At 31.7% G+C, this 16,941-nt stretch overlaps 2 protein-coding genes across 7 annotated transcripts; both read left to right on the forward strand.

Annotated features, from left to right (window-relative positions):
* Positions 1–112: 112 nt before the first annotated feature.
* LOC110821090 (Rubredoxin-like superfamily protein) lies at positions 113–5,439 on the forward strand. Its single transcript, XM_088221053.1, has 6 exons — positions 113–453; positions 883–968; positions 1,210–1,260; positions 3,974–4,040; positions 4,190–4,269; positions 5,105–5,439. Exons 1-6 carry the CDS (start codon positions 279–281, stop codon positions 5,165–5,167), a joined length of 522 nt encoding a protein of 173 aa, XP_088077179.1. The 5' UTR covers positions 113–278; the 3' UTR covers positions 5,168–5,439.
* Positions 5,440–11,733: 6,294 nt separating this feature from the next.
* On the forward strand, positions 11,734–16,561 carry LOC110821200 (alpha/beta-Hydrolases superfamily protein). Of its 6 annotated transcripts, none has more exons than XM_022050940.2 (10): positions 11,734–11,924; positions 12,543–12,640; positions 12,840–12,954; positions 14,093–14,129; positions 14,232–14,301; positions 14,625–14,729; positions 15,102–15,252; positions 15,376–15,458; positions 15,984–16,077; positions 16,167–16,561. In XM_022050940.2, exons 1-10 carry the CDS (start codon positions 11,872–11,874, stop codon positions 16,252–16,254), a joined length of 894 nt encoding a protein of 297 aa, XP_021906632.1. In that variant the 5' UTR covers positions 11,734–11,871; the 3' UTR covers positions 16,255–16,561. The 6 variants fall into 6 exon arrangements, with proteins under 6 accessions (XP_021906632.1, XP_021906634.1, XP_021906635.1 ...); XM_022050942.2 differs by having other exon boundaries at positions 12,591–12,640; XM_022050943.2 differs by lacking the exon at positions 11,734–11,924 and adding an exon at positions 11,960–12,090 and having other exon boundaries at positions 12,591–12,640.
* Positions 16,562–16,941: the final 380 nt, after the last annotated feature.

Below are 16,941 nucleotides of genomic sequence, written 5' to 3' on the forward strand. Positions count from 1 at the left end.
TGTCAGCAAATTAGTATGTATTAACAAGAAGAAATTGCTATTTCGTAACACGTGCCTAACCAGACCTCACGTGTGAAGTCAATCAAGCCAGCCATCGCCTTGCTCCCCATTCGTCTGCCCCATTTTTGGCTCTCCTCTCCCCATTTCCAGGTAAAACCACACCCTTCCCAGTCTCTGTCTCAGATTTGAGAGAACGAGTGAATCAAAGAGGCAACCTCTCTCCATAACAGGCGTGACCTGAGATCATACAGAACCCTAACCCCAAATAGCCAACCATAATGTGGAGAAGAATCCTCTCTTCACACCTCAAGACCCTAGCTGCTGCCGCTTCGCCTCCAACTCCTTATTGCCGATCTGCTCTAATCAGATCTTCTACACTCTCTCTATCTGCTAACAGATCCCTAATTTCTCCTTCTTCCGCTTTCGTCGCTCGCCACTTCAGTTCGGATGCAGGTATAAACTTACTCTGATTTCGTCGCTTAGATCTTTGCATATGGACGTGTCTGAACCAATCTGTAAGAGATCTTCTCTATGTAAATGTGCATGTGATTAAGAGTTTACCGGTAATTTCATTTAAACATTTTGTTTCTCAGGAGATAATTTCATGCCAGTGCTTGCTTGTCTATCCAACCGCATGTTATCTTACTTTCAAACTAAGGGACATACAATAATATGTACCAAAATACGTTCATCGTTCTTTAACTATATTACAATTTGTTAACGAGGAAAAAGTAGATAGTTAGTCCAAAACCGTAGCTGTAAATGTCGAAGTGATGTGCTGGAATCTTATGTGCATTTAGATGTCTATGTTGTTTCCTTGTGAACTTGTGAATATATATATATATAGATGGAAGAATGACCTCGATTCAATTTCTTTTCTAGCAAATACTTCTGTGAAGAAGAGGGTTGAAGATGTAATGCCTATTGCAACTGGACATGAGAGAGAGGAACTTGAAGCGGAGCTTGAGGTGATTATCTTTTCAATTTCTTTTTCCGAATTTTGATTCCTTCCAAAGGTGATATCAAGCTTAATATACACCACGGGACAAGATAGAAGAAAAATTCAATGTTGTTTAGTATTTAATTCATTTTAGTTTGTTGAAAATGACAAGCTTGTTATGGCTAAGTGGTTATTTGTATTAAGTAAATGATTATGCTTATTTTCTGAGGTTTTGACAACTTTTAGTTTTTGGTGAATGGGATTTGTAGGGAAGAGATCTGCTTGAAATAAACTATCCTGTTGGTCCATTCGGCACAAAGGTTGGTACAATCTGCTCTTTAGAAATAGAATGATAATAATTGATTTGCATTGCATGCAAGTGAAATGGGTTTTTCTGCTTAGGTCATGTTGAATTTTGAAGTGGCAATTTTTTGGGGTGAAGAGACCACACATATCTTAGATGTTTGTCCAAAGTAATTGTGTTCTGGATTTTTATTTTTTATTCTTTCTACTTTTGATTTTATTTCAAAATTACTCGTGGATCATTGCAGAAGTTGAACATTACCGATTTTCAGTTGTATATTTTTAGTAAGAATAATGCATGTAATTGATATTTTAGCATCTGGTCTGCATTTCCAGTTAACTGTAAAAAATTCTTGACTTGACTTGACTTGACTTGTCCAATATTCTTCTTTCATTCTTAGGCACAAGGGATCAAACATTTTTCTCAAAATTTTTCTATGAATTAAATTTTTTTTTCATTTAAAAGATTCCCAATCAAGTCTTGTGTGTCCATTTCACTTTACCGTCAAATCATAATGATAATTTGATTTGATTAGATTTCTCTAGATATTGTTCTTTCACTGCCTTTATCATAATTGATTAAATGAGTAAAATCTAATATTTCTTGCTGTTCAATGAGGAATACTCATTTTTTCTTGATAATTTTGATAACTTTATAACAAATGGGCCACCATGGATCTTGTCAAGAGTCATTTCAGGATAATGTTTCCAAATCTTTGAGGCAAGTTCTTAGATGAACATTATCTAATTAATAGGCTTGTTGATTCTGATTGCCTAGTTGGCTGTAAAGTTAATATCTACGGACTAATGAGAATGAAATCCTATAACTTTAACATTTATGCATGTATTGAATTTTCATATATGATTTAATCTTGGCTTCACTGTATATTCTGGCAGCTTCTCTGAAAGAATATTCCATTTCTTTCTAGGCAGTTTCAGCCATAAAATATTTTTGAAAAATCAATGATCTTTTTCTCCCCAGTAATGGCCTCTACACCATTTTACAGTTTTATGAGTTGTTCCCAAACATATTTGCTATCAATCCTGGAGTCTAGAGCTTTAGTCTATATAAGAAAGGATAATCAAAGTTCACAGAATATTGATTCAAATTCGTATGATTATCCATTCTTCATGATGATCAAATATTTTAGTAATAAATTATGAGGCTGTAGATTGTGAAAAATCGATTAAACTATTTACATGAATTTATTGACACGGTTGCATAGAGAAAAGACAGTTGTATATTTAGTTCTATGTGAACAGTATCTGGATGTTGTTCTATTATTTGTTTTCTTGGCAGTGGATTTTTCTTTTCTTTTTCCTCTTTTTGGATAAGATTATCAGTAGTGAGTTGTATCCTAATTTAACTTGTTTTTAGGAGGTAGAATTTGCTACAGTTGGTTGTATAGGTTAGAATTTTATGGTTCTGAACATCTGTTATGGAATATCATGTGCATAGTTTATCGAAATTACCATTTGTTATGCATATTCGCCATAAAAATGTACCTGTGATATGGTTTTTTGGGATTTAGTGAAAGTAGGCTGATTACGCATCTAGTATGTAATTTTTATCAAGTGTTTATGTATCCAAAAAATGCAGAATTAGGCTGATTAAAGATACAGATTATACTCAAACTTGCAACTTTCTGTACTTAGATACATGCTTTTAGTTTTTATTTGTATATATTAGAGAAATGCCACTTGGTGGAGCATGTGTAAGAATAACTTTAGAAAAATGACTGTCTAAGTGCTGTGGTTTCTATTTTTAAATGTCTTTTCTAGCATTATTGCCTTGTCTGATCAACTGTTTGTTCTTGATGGGTTACTTACAATGTGAATTGTCATATTCATTCAATTCTCATATCATCCTTATGCAATATATCTGGGTGCTGTATAGAAGTTTTTTCCATTTGAAAGTGAACTTATACATCCACAAATTCAGAACAATAATCAGAAAATAAGACCTGATTTTTATCAAGTATATGAGCGTTCTTTTTGTCTGACTTTCAATAGAATTATCTATGGCGTTTAAATCTTGAAAAGATACTATTTTCATTATCTTCGATTCTCGTTGTATATGGAATACCAACTAATTTCCCTAGGAAATTCTGCGATTGTCCTTGTCTCACCTTCTATATAAGTGCGTGCTTTGTTGGTTGGGGTTTTCGGGATGGGAATGAGAAATCACCAACATCCTGGCATAATTGTTATACACTCAACTGCTCTATTTAGAGAAGCAGATATACCTAACATCTAGGTTGCTGACAAATTAGCATTTTCTTCTTTTTCAATCAATGCAATGTCCTACATGGTTTTATCAGTGCGTCGAACTGATAGGATTAACTTTTTTTTTTCTCCAGTATGCAGTTTAACAAAATTAGTTATCTGCGAGGATAAATATTCATCCTAAAAGACTCTGAATGGATCTATGGTTGAATTTTCCTTTCTACTTATGGATGGTTCAATATGGACACTTTTGTCATTTGAAACATTAGTTGCATTTTGAAATGTCCACGTTGCATGAGATCATTAAAAAATTTGAGTGGCACCTTCAGGTTTGATATCTTAATATATCCAAAGGCTGCTTGCATTTATTTGATCCATAATTCACATTGATCATGTTCTACCTTTAATTCCTTTTGTACAGGATATTTCTCTATGAATATTGATGGATGGGGTTAAGTATACGAACCTGATAATTTATTATGATTTGTTTTCTCACCCTGACAGGAATCCCCTGCAGTTATTAAGTCGTACTATGACAAGAGAATAGTTGGATGCCCTGGGGGTGAAGGAGGTGGGTTTTTATCTTTTCCTTGGTTATTTATCCCTTGGTGGCTGCATGTACATGCCTTTTCAGCTGATTTTCAATGCTTTATGGAGAAATGAATGTGATTTCCTGCATAAAATCCCATTTAGTTTAATTTTCTTACTTCTGCAATGCAGAGGATGAGCATGATGTTGTCTGGTTTTGGCTGGAGAAAGGCCAGCCTCATGAATGCCCAGTCTGCTCACAGTATTTTGTGGTAAGTGGAGGATAAAACTTTAAGTAAATATTTTTCTGGCTCTATTTCTGAGGAATGCATTGAATATATATGGAGTTCTGTCCCTTCATTTTAAATGCTTTGTGGCTTACGCTCGACTTATGCATACATGGGTCTTTAAGTACCTATTTTAAGTGCACTCGACCATAAACAAGCATATATTGGGAGTTGTTTTTTTTTTTTCACTTTATTTATTTCTGGATATACCTTACTCTAGGAAGTTTAACTGTTCATAATTTGTAATTCATTTTTTAGAGGAGATTTTATGAAATATGCATGTGCTCATGCAAATATTTGAAGCTTTCTCTTCTCATCACTTATGATTCGTGCTAAAGTTTGTCTGAGTTGACCATGGCTATAGTTGTACCAATATTCATTTGTGGGTGTAAAGTCTTGGGGTTCTATACCCACTTACAAGAAGGCAGTAGCCCTTAAACCCCCCCACCCTTTGTCCGAGTTGAAACTTGCAGATCGTAAGTATTGTTTTGTTGTTTGAGAAAGTAATTACCATGATCATAGTCAGGCCGGAATGGTTATGTCAGTGTGATCGATGTTTTACTTCATTCCTATTTACGGATTCAGATTATGAATGGATGGGCCTTAATAAGATTGGCATGTGGATTATAGTGTCTTGTTTTGTAACTAATAGCTGAGTTTTTTGAGGTTCGCGGGAGACATAACATTTGGGATTTGATGAATCAGTCAAAGGGCTTGTTTATATGCCACAGAGAACAAAGAAAAAAAGAAAATAAAAGAAACACCCATTTGTTTTCCATGCTGCGGAATTTTCTCTGATTGTGTATTCTACATTTGACAGTTGGAAGTAGTGGGCCCTGGTGGACCTCCAGATGGACATGGCGATGAAGAACATCATCATTGATTGCAGATTTCAGTTTTCCTATTGAAATAAACATGGGGAAAATTAAGACGGTTCCAGAATACACTGTAGCTTAAAATCAAAAGCTTTTTCTTTTAGTTGCTTTCAATTGGCCCCTAGTACACTTGGGCTGTTGGGCTGCCAACATTTGAGATCGTTTGCTCTATTTTCACTTCCTTCTTTTTTGTGGGTACTTTGGAATTCTGAATCTTGTTAGGGCCTTTTCTTTCAATGTTAGTGCCAAATAATTCGAAGGCAACCTTTCTATTCTGTCATGCAACTTCTTGGCAAGAATCATCCCTTGGATTTTTCATGTATTGCATGTTATATTTTCTTTTTTTGGTGAAAGCACGAACATAAGGGGATTTTGGGTGTACAAGATAGTTTCTTCCAGTAATGTTGAGGAATTTGCTGTTTGCGGAATATATATATATATATATATAATGTGGTAAGAAATCATTTGTTTCTGTCACCAGGTCTCCAGATATACCAAAGATTTTCATTTTAAACTGACCTGAGATTAAATCCTTCTGAGAAATCGTTGTTTGCTTCTGTGGAGGAAGCATAGATGGAGGAGTTACATTATTTATTGCCTTGGACATTTAAAGAACGGGAAGGTGTTATTTGCATGTATTTCTTGACGTAGTTCTCTGTGTGCAAGTCATAAATATGATTTGGAATATAATAATTTTATGTCTTTGTTAGGTAGTTCAGTTTAAAATTTGTAAGTAGCGAGAAAATAAACTAAATCATATTAACTGATTGGACCAATATATATTATATCATATATCTTATATATTATTATATACATTAGTTATATATAGTGCATGTATTCTTTATATATATAATACCTCAGATGATAAGGTGTAATATTTGGGAGTGCAAATGAGAACTAATACTCAAGTGTGTAAATTGAACAACTTAATAAAACATTAAAATGAGAATCAAAGAAAATAGCACGTATAATCCGAATATAGATATATATATATATATATTTACTTAGATGTGTATGTATATACTGAGAAGGACCATCAAAATGTAAGATAAAATTGATAGATGTGAAAAACTTGGTGGCCAAAAGAAAAGGATTATACATGAAGCAACTACAAAAGCTGTTATTTGTCCATTATAATTTGTGGGTGTCATCACCGAATTGATTCGTGATTCCTATCACACTCTTCACCAACCCTCAAACGAATAACTGCCTCTCTCTTTTTCCATTTACAACAAGAGACAAATATATATATTCTATATATATATGTATATATTTCATTTGCATATTATAATAATCCATTGTTATTTTTATTATTCCCCCTCAGCAATACCTTTTAATTGCCTTTTTTGTGGTAAATCTGTAATGTAAAAAAGTATCCTTTTCCATCACCCACAACTTTTCTTTAAACTCTTTTTTTACCTAATACCCCTTCCCTGTAAAGTTCCATCAAGAACATTACTGAAGAATCCGATCAATTATATATAAACATGTTCTTTATATACATGTAAGTATATTTGTGTGTTTATAAGAAAGGGTGTAACTTACGATACCCATCACTGTCTCGAGCGTGAAAAAGCAAAAAAAAAAAAAAAAAAAAAATGAAGCAATATTTTGAAGTTTGATTCCAAAGAATAGAAAAGGATGGTTAGCGATTAGAAACGAAAGTCAGAATGCAATATTGCTATCTCTCTCTCTCTCTCTCTCTCTCTTTCAAAGTTGGAGAGACCTTCCACTTGGTGCATTCTTATTTCGCACAAGAAAATTCATCTTGTCCGAGTAGTATTCCCTTGCACGACATTCTCCATTCATATATGCTTGGATTTCCATATTTTTAAAGGGAATGAAGGTAACTAAGACACTTATATCGAATATGGTAAGAGATATTAACTCGTCAAGAACACAAAACTGAATAATATATCAAATATAAAATCTGTCCATACCCACGAAGCCTTCGTTATTCAGAAACAAATTCATTTTGCTAGAGGGTAAGTAACAATAATACCCATCGAGGTTTTCCAATGAGAAAATTCATATTAGCTGGAAAAACATATTTTGATCAAAGCTTGGATGGAAGAATGGAGTCGCCACTGGATCCAAACCAGCGTGAGCAAGATGTGAGACATCACTCCATGACTTAATACTCCATTTGCCTTTACAAAAAATGAAGAACGTTCGCTGATGCATTCATCAGTTTCCCCAGCTGATTTTTCCTTTGTCACTTTCATGTATGTTGCTCGCAGCACCCTTTTCACGTGTCACAACAATCACCCTTTTCTCCTAGTCCATACACCCGTACATACACAGATATGTATGATAACTTTTACTCTACACATGAAGCAGAAGCAGCCATGAATGAGAGAGAGTTATGAATTAAATGATACATTTACATACATACATAAACATATATAATATATAAATTGATACTGATTTAGAACTCATAATTTTGTTTAGCCACTAAATTTAGTTGAGAAGTTTTGTTCCATTTTAGAGAGTTCTACCATTTATGCATGCATTTAAAATATGTCATTAATTCATATAAATTTATTTATTTAATAAATTTAACAGTTGCAGAAGAATATATAAGATTAAATTAGCCATTAATCTAAATCATCTGAAAAGACATCTTCTTTCTTAGTATAAAATAATTCAACTGCCTACTTAATTTGTTCCCTCCACAATATATTCATATTATTATGTTATTAGATATATATATATATATATATATATGTACTACATACATGCATACATATATATATATATATTCATATTGTTACATCTAATCACTCGTCCAATTGCCTGCTTAATTATCTTCTTTAACTTCCATTCACCAATTATTATATTAATTATTAGTGAAACCCAATACCAAATATAGGTACAACCCTAGCTCGGTTGATATGTACACATGGGTTCGTTTCATGTATCTTCACTTATATATATATATATAAATATATATATATATATAGATATATACATACCCATCATATATTTCATGGTGATTCAGCATATATGTATTGTTAAACTACATTCCCATAATTTATCTTTCTGCAGTTAATTCTAATGTATAAACATTTATATATTTTAATTCTAATAAACTTAAATAGGTAAAACAGAAGAAAGGGTTACTTTCAATTTTTATATATATATTTAACATATTGTTGACTATTCATGGATATACTTCAAACCTGTTCTTTTCTTTAATTTTTGAATTGCATACATATATACACACACATGTATATATATAGTTTATATTAGTATTAAAAAAACTTCAAATATATAACCAACCAAAAATTATTATGTATAGCTATTTAAATATGTTATATTTATGCTTTTATTGTGTAATAATTGATTATAATTAAATCTATATTGTCAAATTTTTATCCAATAATAAATCAATATTTTGCCAGACTACTACATGGATTGAAGTAGTCATTGTTGAAACCCTAATTTTTTTAGTTATTAAAATTAAGTGTTTTAGAATTAACTACTAATTATTATTATTACTATAATAATTTACATAATTATATATTTTGTATATGACAAATTTTATCTATTTATAACTAAAATAGTTATTTTTCTAATTAAAAATGATATTTTGATAAATTTTAAGAAATAATTTATATACATATAATTATTATTTAATTGAATAGTTGATACATTAATTTTTTCTATGCGGGTTCAAATTAAATTGAATTTTTGTGTTTGTTTTTATTCAGAGATTATTTATTTTTTTTTGTGATTTGTATATATGTATTATTTAATTAATTAATGTATAAATTTATTAAAAAAATAATTTGATGTATACATTTTTTTAATTAATTTAAAGAATATGTTTTTAAAATATAATGAGTAGGTATAGATAGTAGATCATTCTTGGAAAGAATGTTTAATTTTTTCATATAAACAATATCTACATATACATATATGTATATATATAATATATATATATATATATATAGATATGCCTGCCAGCTTTATAAGCGTCCAAAAAGGTTGTATTTTATTCCTTCTGATATTTATAAAGACAAAAAAAAAAGTATCTTCTTATATCTTTTCTTTTGTTTCTTATTTTTAAGAAATAAATAAGAATATCAGCAGCAGCAGCTCAGAAGTGCAAACAATATTTAAAAAAAAAAAAGAATTAACCACAAATTAAGGTTTAATCCTTGTAAGCAATATATATATATATATATATATCCAAATTAACCATTTTATTTATTTAATTCAGAAAATAAAAATTAAAATATTGTAATTATTATATATATATATATATATATTGAAGTGGTTAAAAACAAAGAATATTTTTTATACTCTTGAAAATAAATTGGGACTTGACAGAGAATCCACTTAAAGTGAGTTTTTGAATGACAAATTCTTTTTTAAGTTCTCTATTGAAATAGTTCTAAAAAGTAGAACTGTGGCTTAGAGTTAATTTATGTGCTCTACACTAATTAAATCTCTTTTTGTATTTGTTTTAAAACTATTAAGTATACATATACATATACATATACATATACATATATCATATCTAAATATCTAAATATTTATATTCAACATCTTTGCATCTTCAAGCCACATTCACTAATTAAATTAAATGAGTGAAAATGAAACATTAGGGTGAAACCTAGCAATCTAGAATTGATTATGGTTCACAAATTTATAGTCAGAAACAAGAAGCACCAGCACCAGCTTCTTGTCTGCAAATTAAAATTATTTCTTTGAATCCTTACCCTAATGGCTCTCAAATCTCATGTAAAGCAAAGTTGGTGGGTGCTAACCATGCAAATTTATCCAACACAAATATATAAATTTTTTTTTTAAAAAAATAATAATAAAGCAACATTGCATAAACAAATTAAAACTTTAATTTATAAAAATTCGTATATTTTATTAAATAATTGAGAAATATATACTAATTTATAATAAGATAACTTACAACAATAATACGATCTCGTAATGATAATATACAAGATACTCACGACTCGAATTCACGTACCCATATGAAAAAAATATATCAAAATAACTTAGTACTAATAATACATACAACACAGTACAATAATGAAGACACACGAGATACACACTGACTCGAATACATATAATACAACTTGATAATTAGAATATACTAGATACCCATTATTCGAATTCACGTATTCATATAGAAAAAAAAAAGAAAAATATCAAAATAACTCACTAATAGTAATACATATAACACAACTTAATAACGAAGAAAACTTAGGTGATGACTAAAGAATGATCGTGGTAGATTAGGTTTTCATTGAAGTAACTTATAAAACAATAATTGATTTTTTCATGGAAAACTAGCTGCTTAATTATTAAAAAAAAAACAAAATGAAGCCATGTTGAGGTATTTTAATCTTGAAATTTATTTCATACTAGTGCCAGCAGCATCTGTCTGTCTCCTCTTTCTGTTAATTAATTAATTAAGCTTAGAAAATTGGAAAAGAAAAGCATTAAACTAAATTTAGAATCAAACCATTTTCTACAGATGAGACTGATTCTTGCCCTGTTGAGTGTGGTGGGGTAAAGGAGGGGTTGACAAACAAAAAGTTGCATTGCATTTGCATGCACTTCAAGATTTCTTCCTCAAGCATAGAAAATTATTGTTATTTTTAATTGCTTCTCACAAAAGGAAATCACTTGCTGCCATTTACTCTCATAACCTAATTGTAATCTGCCATATGTCATCCATGTATACATTTCTTTCAAAGTTTTTAGTCAACCAGTTTAATATAGAGTTTGGCTTTTGATAATATATCTATTTACCAATCTATCTCATTAAATGTATATGTATAAACCCAATTCTTAGAGTAAGACAATGGTGCAGCTTTAATCTCCTAAAGTTAATGGTGGGGTAAGGTATATATTGTTATAATTATATAGCAAGTTGACATGAGAAATAAAAATGGATGTCAGTTTAGTTCAATTCAATTATATTCTTATGCTGTGATTTTTTTTTTTTTTAAATTTATATATAGAGAGAGAGAAATTGAATTGAATCAAATCGATAAAAGGATATGAATCGAATTGAATTAAATGGGGAATTAAAATTTATTTAATTTTTTTGGAATTGAATACAACTGGAATCAGTAAGCTGATAGTGTGTGCATTAGAAACAAATTTTTTCTCTGCAGAAAATGCCTGCTGGGTTGGTTGGTGCATTAAGGCTGCTTCCTATAGGGGACCTATATATACATAGTGGTGGTGTGCATAGTGGGTTCAGAGTAATTCTCTTTCAACCCACTTACTGGTGGATCTCTGCATATGAAATTTTTTTGATCTACTTTTACATTAAACTTGTATTCTCAGAAAAATTTACATATATGTATATATAATTTTAATCTTCAAATTTTTTATTATAATTGGGTTTTAAGAGTTAAAGATTTCTTTTAAGTTTTTTAATTGGAATAAAATATGTAAAAGATGAGAATAATTAAGTTTAATTTATTAAATTGGGTAAGGCCAAGTTATAATTATGATCATCTTTATTCTGTATCAAGGTTAAAGTTTTGGACTTTTTATTTTGGGTAGAAGGGAAAGTTTTGGACTTTCTGTGTGTTCATGGTGTCTCCCAATACCATAAACAAACAAAAACATTCACTGGTGGGACTTGAGCCACCAAAAAAAATTTCTAGTGGCAACTGGCAAGCAAGAGGAGAGATGATGGCAGAAGAGAAAAAAGTTCACATGCTTTTTCATGCCTAAGAAATCCAGGCACAAATGTCCATCACAAAATCATATCAAACTTATGTATGTATAGATCTTTATATACATATATGTATGTATTTAAAAAAAAAAAAAAAGGAACTTCACGGGAAAATACAAAACCTAAAACCCCAGTTTTCTGCTGTTATGTCGCTCGTATTAAATTTTGCTTGTCATGGAAGATGAAACTTTTCAACTTTCTGGTTAATGGGTATCGATCTAATCACCTGATAACTTCATAAGCAAATGATTGAAATAAAAAAGATATTTACTTTAGCAAATTTGGATTATTCTCTCTTGTTTTCAGTAATATTCTTACTGAGTTGTTGTTGGGATTGCTTTATTTTTCGGCCACTGCCCGCAAGAGCATAGATTCTCTGTTGTTGCAAATCAACAGTCGTCCTCCTCTTCTTCTTCCTCTTTCCTAGCTGTGAGCCTCAGAAGAGATGAATGTGCTCTGTTCTTGGATTCTCTGTTGTTTAAAAGATTTTTTACTTTTTTCCCCTTTCTCGGATGCCTCTTATTCTAGGAGGTTTTAGTCACGTTTGTGTACACATTACACAAATATAGTGATGTTGCATATTCACCTGTTTTATTCCATTTTCACACTACCTTTTTGGGTATAAATACACACTATAACTCTCTCTTTTCTCATCATTGCAGTACCTCTTCTCACTCTTTTTTGCATTGCTTTGCTATTATTCGCTGCAGTGTTCATCCATCTGCCAAAATGAGCTATTCAAATCATGCAATGGGCTCTGGTTTGTTCCTTTTATCCTCCTCTACATGTTCTTCTTAGCTGCTTGTGATTGTGTGTTCGTTCTTCCTTTTTCTCTATATGTTCTTGTTAGATTCCTAAACCCTCTTGTATGAATGCTGATTTCTTTGTTTATTCACAATGCTCTAGCAATATTTATCTTCTCAACTTGTTGATTACAACTTCATTGCCGCAAATTTTAGGAAGTCGAACTGCTAGAAGGACATTTGAGTTTGGAAGGACACATGTGGTGAGGCCTAAAGGGAAACACCAGGCTACTATAGTTTGGTTACACGGCCTGGGAGATAATGGCTCAAGGTATGTTTCTTGTTGCCTCTCTGTTTCTATTTCCATTCTTTCAGTTTTTTGATGCGTGATTGCGATTGTTTATCACACTTTTGTGGTTGAGTACTTAAAACAGTTGTTTCTAAAACTCCTTTAACGAGTCAAGTGATTAAAGCATCTATCTTGTTTGCTCAAGTACTTCTGTTTATCGGATAAGCTCAATAATTGATACATTGTGCTTTTGATATTGATGGGGTTGTCCATATGTTAGTGAACTAACCATATCTATGCCAATAAAGTGACCAGGCTGCAGATCATAGCTTCAGCAAGCTCGTATTACTCAACAGTGTGATTAGGATGTGGTTACAGTTTAAAAACTGTCTGAACTCGGTGTTTATTTCCTCAATTCTCGTAAACAGGAGATGCACTGTGATTTCCTTTTGTAATTGAGTACTAGCATGTGCTGTAAGACTGCACTTTTTTAGTTTTCAAAAGGAGAAAAAAGGACTTTAAAAATGTCAACATCTTGGCATGTTGTATCCTATTGCTGGGCCATCAGATGTTTAATATTTTCTAGGTTCAGCTTCTTTTGATGGATTCTTATCAAATGTCTTTGGTGGGAAAGAGCAGTGGCGCCGCGAAATAATGCAGATTCCATTTTTCATCCTTTAACTTATTGTCTTATTTGATGCTAAACTTAGCTTGAGAAGCTACATGAGAAAAGATAAAAAGAAGTATATGCTATATTCATTGAAGGGGACCACTTAAGCACTTGGTTTTCCTGCCAAAATGAGCAAGCCATTCATGATCTTTTGAATAAGCATATTCATGATTATGATACAAACTGTTCCAGAATGCTTTTGTTTGCCCTTTGGATCTGAAATTCATGTTGAAACTGGCTCTATGTTTTAATTGTCAAGAATTTTACAGACATTTAAGTAAGCATGTGTTATGTTTTCTATCGTTAAGGCACTATTTTCTCTCAACTAGCGATGGTCCAAATATGATAAGCAGTTGATTCCTAGTTTCTAATAATTTCAAAAAGTTTGCAAAGGTCCCATCTACAATATTACCGCTTAGCATATTAAAATTACTGCATATTGCTCAGTGAATAGTCTATAAAGCAAAAGCTGAAGGTGCACTTTTTTCTAATTAATTATTTTGGTTGCAGCTGGTCTCAGCTCTTGGAAAGCCTTCCTCTTCCTAATGTGAGCATACCCAGTTCCACTGTTGTTAAGTTTGTGTTCTTTCACGAGTTCAGGTGATGTTATCTTTGATAATCACATGTACGTCTTGATGTTATGATGCAGATAAAGTGGATTTGCCCAACTGCTCCAACTCGCCCTGTAGCGATCCTTGGTGGATTTCCCTGCACAGCATGTAGGTTTTGTTGGGGCTGATTTAGAGTTTTTAGTTAAAAAAAGAAAGATTTTCATTTTTCAAGTTATAAGAAAACCTGAAAATATCTTTAGATTGTTTTCTAAATTGGAAAGAAAGCTTTAAGTAATGGAACTCTTTTTGTTTTGTATTTATTTTTAAATAATGGAATTTTTTTGTTGGGAAACAGAAAACTCTTCTACACCTAAATGTGTTGTATATCTTACATATCCTATTTCAAATATTTTATGATGAATCAAACGCTATATGCTTTGGCAATTTCTACTATAAATAGTAACTGAAGATAATCACATATTCTATATCAGGGTTTGATGTTGGGGAGCTTTCTGAAGATGGCCCAGATGACTGGGAGGGTTTAGATTCCTCAGCAACACACATTGCCAATCTGTTGTCAACTGAGCCAGCTGATGGTAAGAGAATTTGCAAGATACTAACTTTAAAGCCTGGAAGACATAATTTGCAGCCATAAAAAATTATTGTTCAACTCAAAAGGTAGTTATTCCGTTCAAATGAAAAACCCAGATTTCACCTTGAAGGTAATATTTGCTTATATATTTACGAAGCAGTTCATCGTAACCTTTTTCTGGTATTCCCTGTCTTAATTCGTAACTAAAAAGTTCGTCTACCTCAGAATATGAAAATTTAAGAGTATGCCCTATCTGTTTTGGGTCAGAAATGATACATGGTGAAATATACTTATACAATAACTAGTCTTCAAATAACATGCAAACTGAATTGTTATTATAACAAATGATTTGATACTGTTTTGTTCTTTTTGACAGTCAAAGTTGGCATTGGAGGTTTCAGTATGGGTGCTGCAACGGCCCTTTACTCTGCAACTTCTTGTGCTCTTGGAAGATATGGAAATGGGAATCCATACGTTCTCAACTTGAGGGCAGTGGTGGGGCTAAGCGGCTGGCTCCCAGGTTCGAGGTACATTGTTCGGAATTTATCTATTGAATCGTCTTTTGTTAGAAGTTGTTATTTATGCTGGGAATGAATATTTTCCCGCAAAACATTCCCATCTTCAATTCATAAAATGTTATTTCAATGCAGGTGCTTAAAGAACAAAATAGAAGGGTCTCACGAGGCTGCTAGGCGTGCTGCGTCCTTGCCCATTTTTCTGGCCCATGGCACTTGTATGTTTCTTCATTTGTAACGAGTGAACCTAGGTTTTTTTAACTTCAAATAGTTTTGAATTTTTCAGCAACAAAAAAATATAGCAGCAGTATCATGTGCAGCAGAAGAAACTTCGAAGTTAATTGTCGCCCCTAAAATTGCAGAAAATCCTTTCATGAATTCAACTCCATTGATCTCGTTGCATTAATTTGTCGAAAATTATGGTACTAACGACATAATCTATGGGGCCTTTAGAATTTGTTGAACCCTTATCAGTCACCTGATCTGATGCATATGATGCTTCATGATCTTTTCCCTTGAATTTTAAGAAGTCAATCTTTTCCTCTCTCTCTCAGAAGCCATGTTTCCTGGAATCATTGTCTTAACTTTCTGGTCATTGATCTTTTCCTCTCTCTCAAAAGCCATGTTTCCTGGGAATCATTTCGTAAACTTTCTGATTATAGATTATAATGCTGTGTGTTCATGCATGAAAGCGTTTGACTTGTTCATGAAACCAAACCAGCTCTCTAATGAACTTTTTGCAGCTGACGACGTAGTCCCATGTAAATACGGAGAGAAATCTGCCCATACGTTAAGTGCAGCAGGGTTCCGATACCTTACTTTTAAAGCCTATGAAGGGTACAATTTACATTCACCTATTTGGAAGAAATGACTTGTACTTACACAAGTAATCAGTGTTTCTTAAGTGGGTAAATCTGTATTTGCAGGCTTGGCCATTACACAGTTCCTAAAGAGATGGACGAGGTGTGCAACTGGCTTACCGCAAGGCTAGGACTCGAGGGGTCCCGGGCCTAATTGGTAGACTGGAATCCATTTGCTGTTGGAGACAGAGAGGAGGAACAACAGGGGGAGTGGGGGGAAAACAATAATGGGGGCAGGGGGAGGGGGAAAGAAACAAATGCATCTGTAAAAGTAGGTAGTATATATACAATGGATTGAGAGGGTATATGGTATAGTTTAAGCCAATGTTCCTAGTTTCCTTTTGCTTGTTTTTAAAAATAAAGTTTTTGATGTGTTTATTTCCTGTTCTTTTGCCCTGTAGTTGATCATAGATGAGATTAGTGAAGATAATTATATTCAGTTTAAGGGAATTTTGGTGATACATCAATAGCATACTAACTTTATATATGTTTTCATAATTAATTGATATTTATATATATATATATATTAATGATAATAATATAATTAATTTTTTAATTAAAAAATAATTTAATCAAAAACTAAAATTTATAATTTTATATAGAGGAGTGAAATTATTAATTAAAAATAAGAATTGTAAATTTGTTTTATAATTTAGTGTTATTAAAAATTAATTTAATAAAATATTTTAATTAAAAAATTAGTAAAATTTTTAATTATTGATTTGCTTTATTTTTTAAATAAGAAAGATTTTAGAAGGAAGTTTTTTTATTTATTTTTATTTTTTAAAAAATTAATCGATTTATAATTTAGATTAATTTTTTAATTCATAAAATTAGATAA

This window comes from Carica papaya, chromosome 5, assembly GCF_054855325.1.
Source record: "Carica papaya isolate Zhongbai chromosome 5, ASM5485532v1, whole genome shotgun sequence".
Taxonomy (NCBI): domain Eukaryota; kingdom Viridiplantae; phylum Streptophyta; class Magnoliopsida; order Brassicales; family Caricaceae; genus Carica; species Carica papaya.

Coding starts and splice junctions, on each gene's coding strand:
- LOC110821090 (XM_088221053.1), top strand. CDS start 279: ATGTGGAGAAGAATCCTCTCTTCACACCTCAAGACCCTAGCTGCTGCC. Junction 969..1,209: donor AACTTGAAGCGGAGCTTGAG/GTGATTATCTTT, acceptor TGGGATTTGTAG/GGAAGAGATCTGCTTGAAAT. Junction 4,041..4,189: donor ATGCCCTGGGGGTGAAGGAG/GTGGGTTTTTAT, acceptor TCTGCAATGCAG/AGGATGAGCATGATGTTGTC.
- LOC110821200 (XM_022050940.2), top strand. CDS start 11,872: ATGCCTAAGAAATCCAGGCACAAATGTCCATCACAAAATCATATCAAA. Junction 14,302..14,624: donor TGGATTTCCCTGCACAGCAT/GTAGGTTTTGTT, acceptor ATTCTATATCAG/GGTTTGATGTTGGGGAGCTT. Junction 16,078..16,166: donor ACTTTTAAAGCCTATGAAGG/GTACAATTTACA, acceptor CTGTATTTGCAG/GCTTGGCCATTACACAGTTC.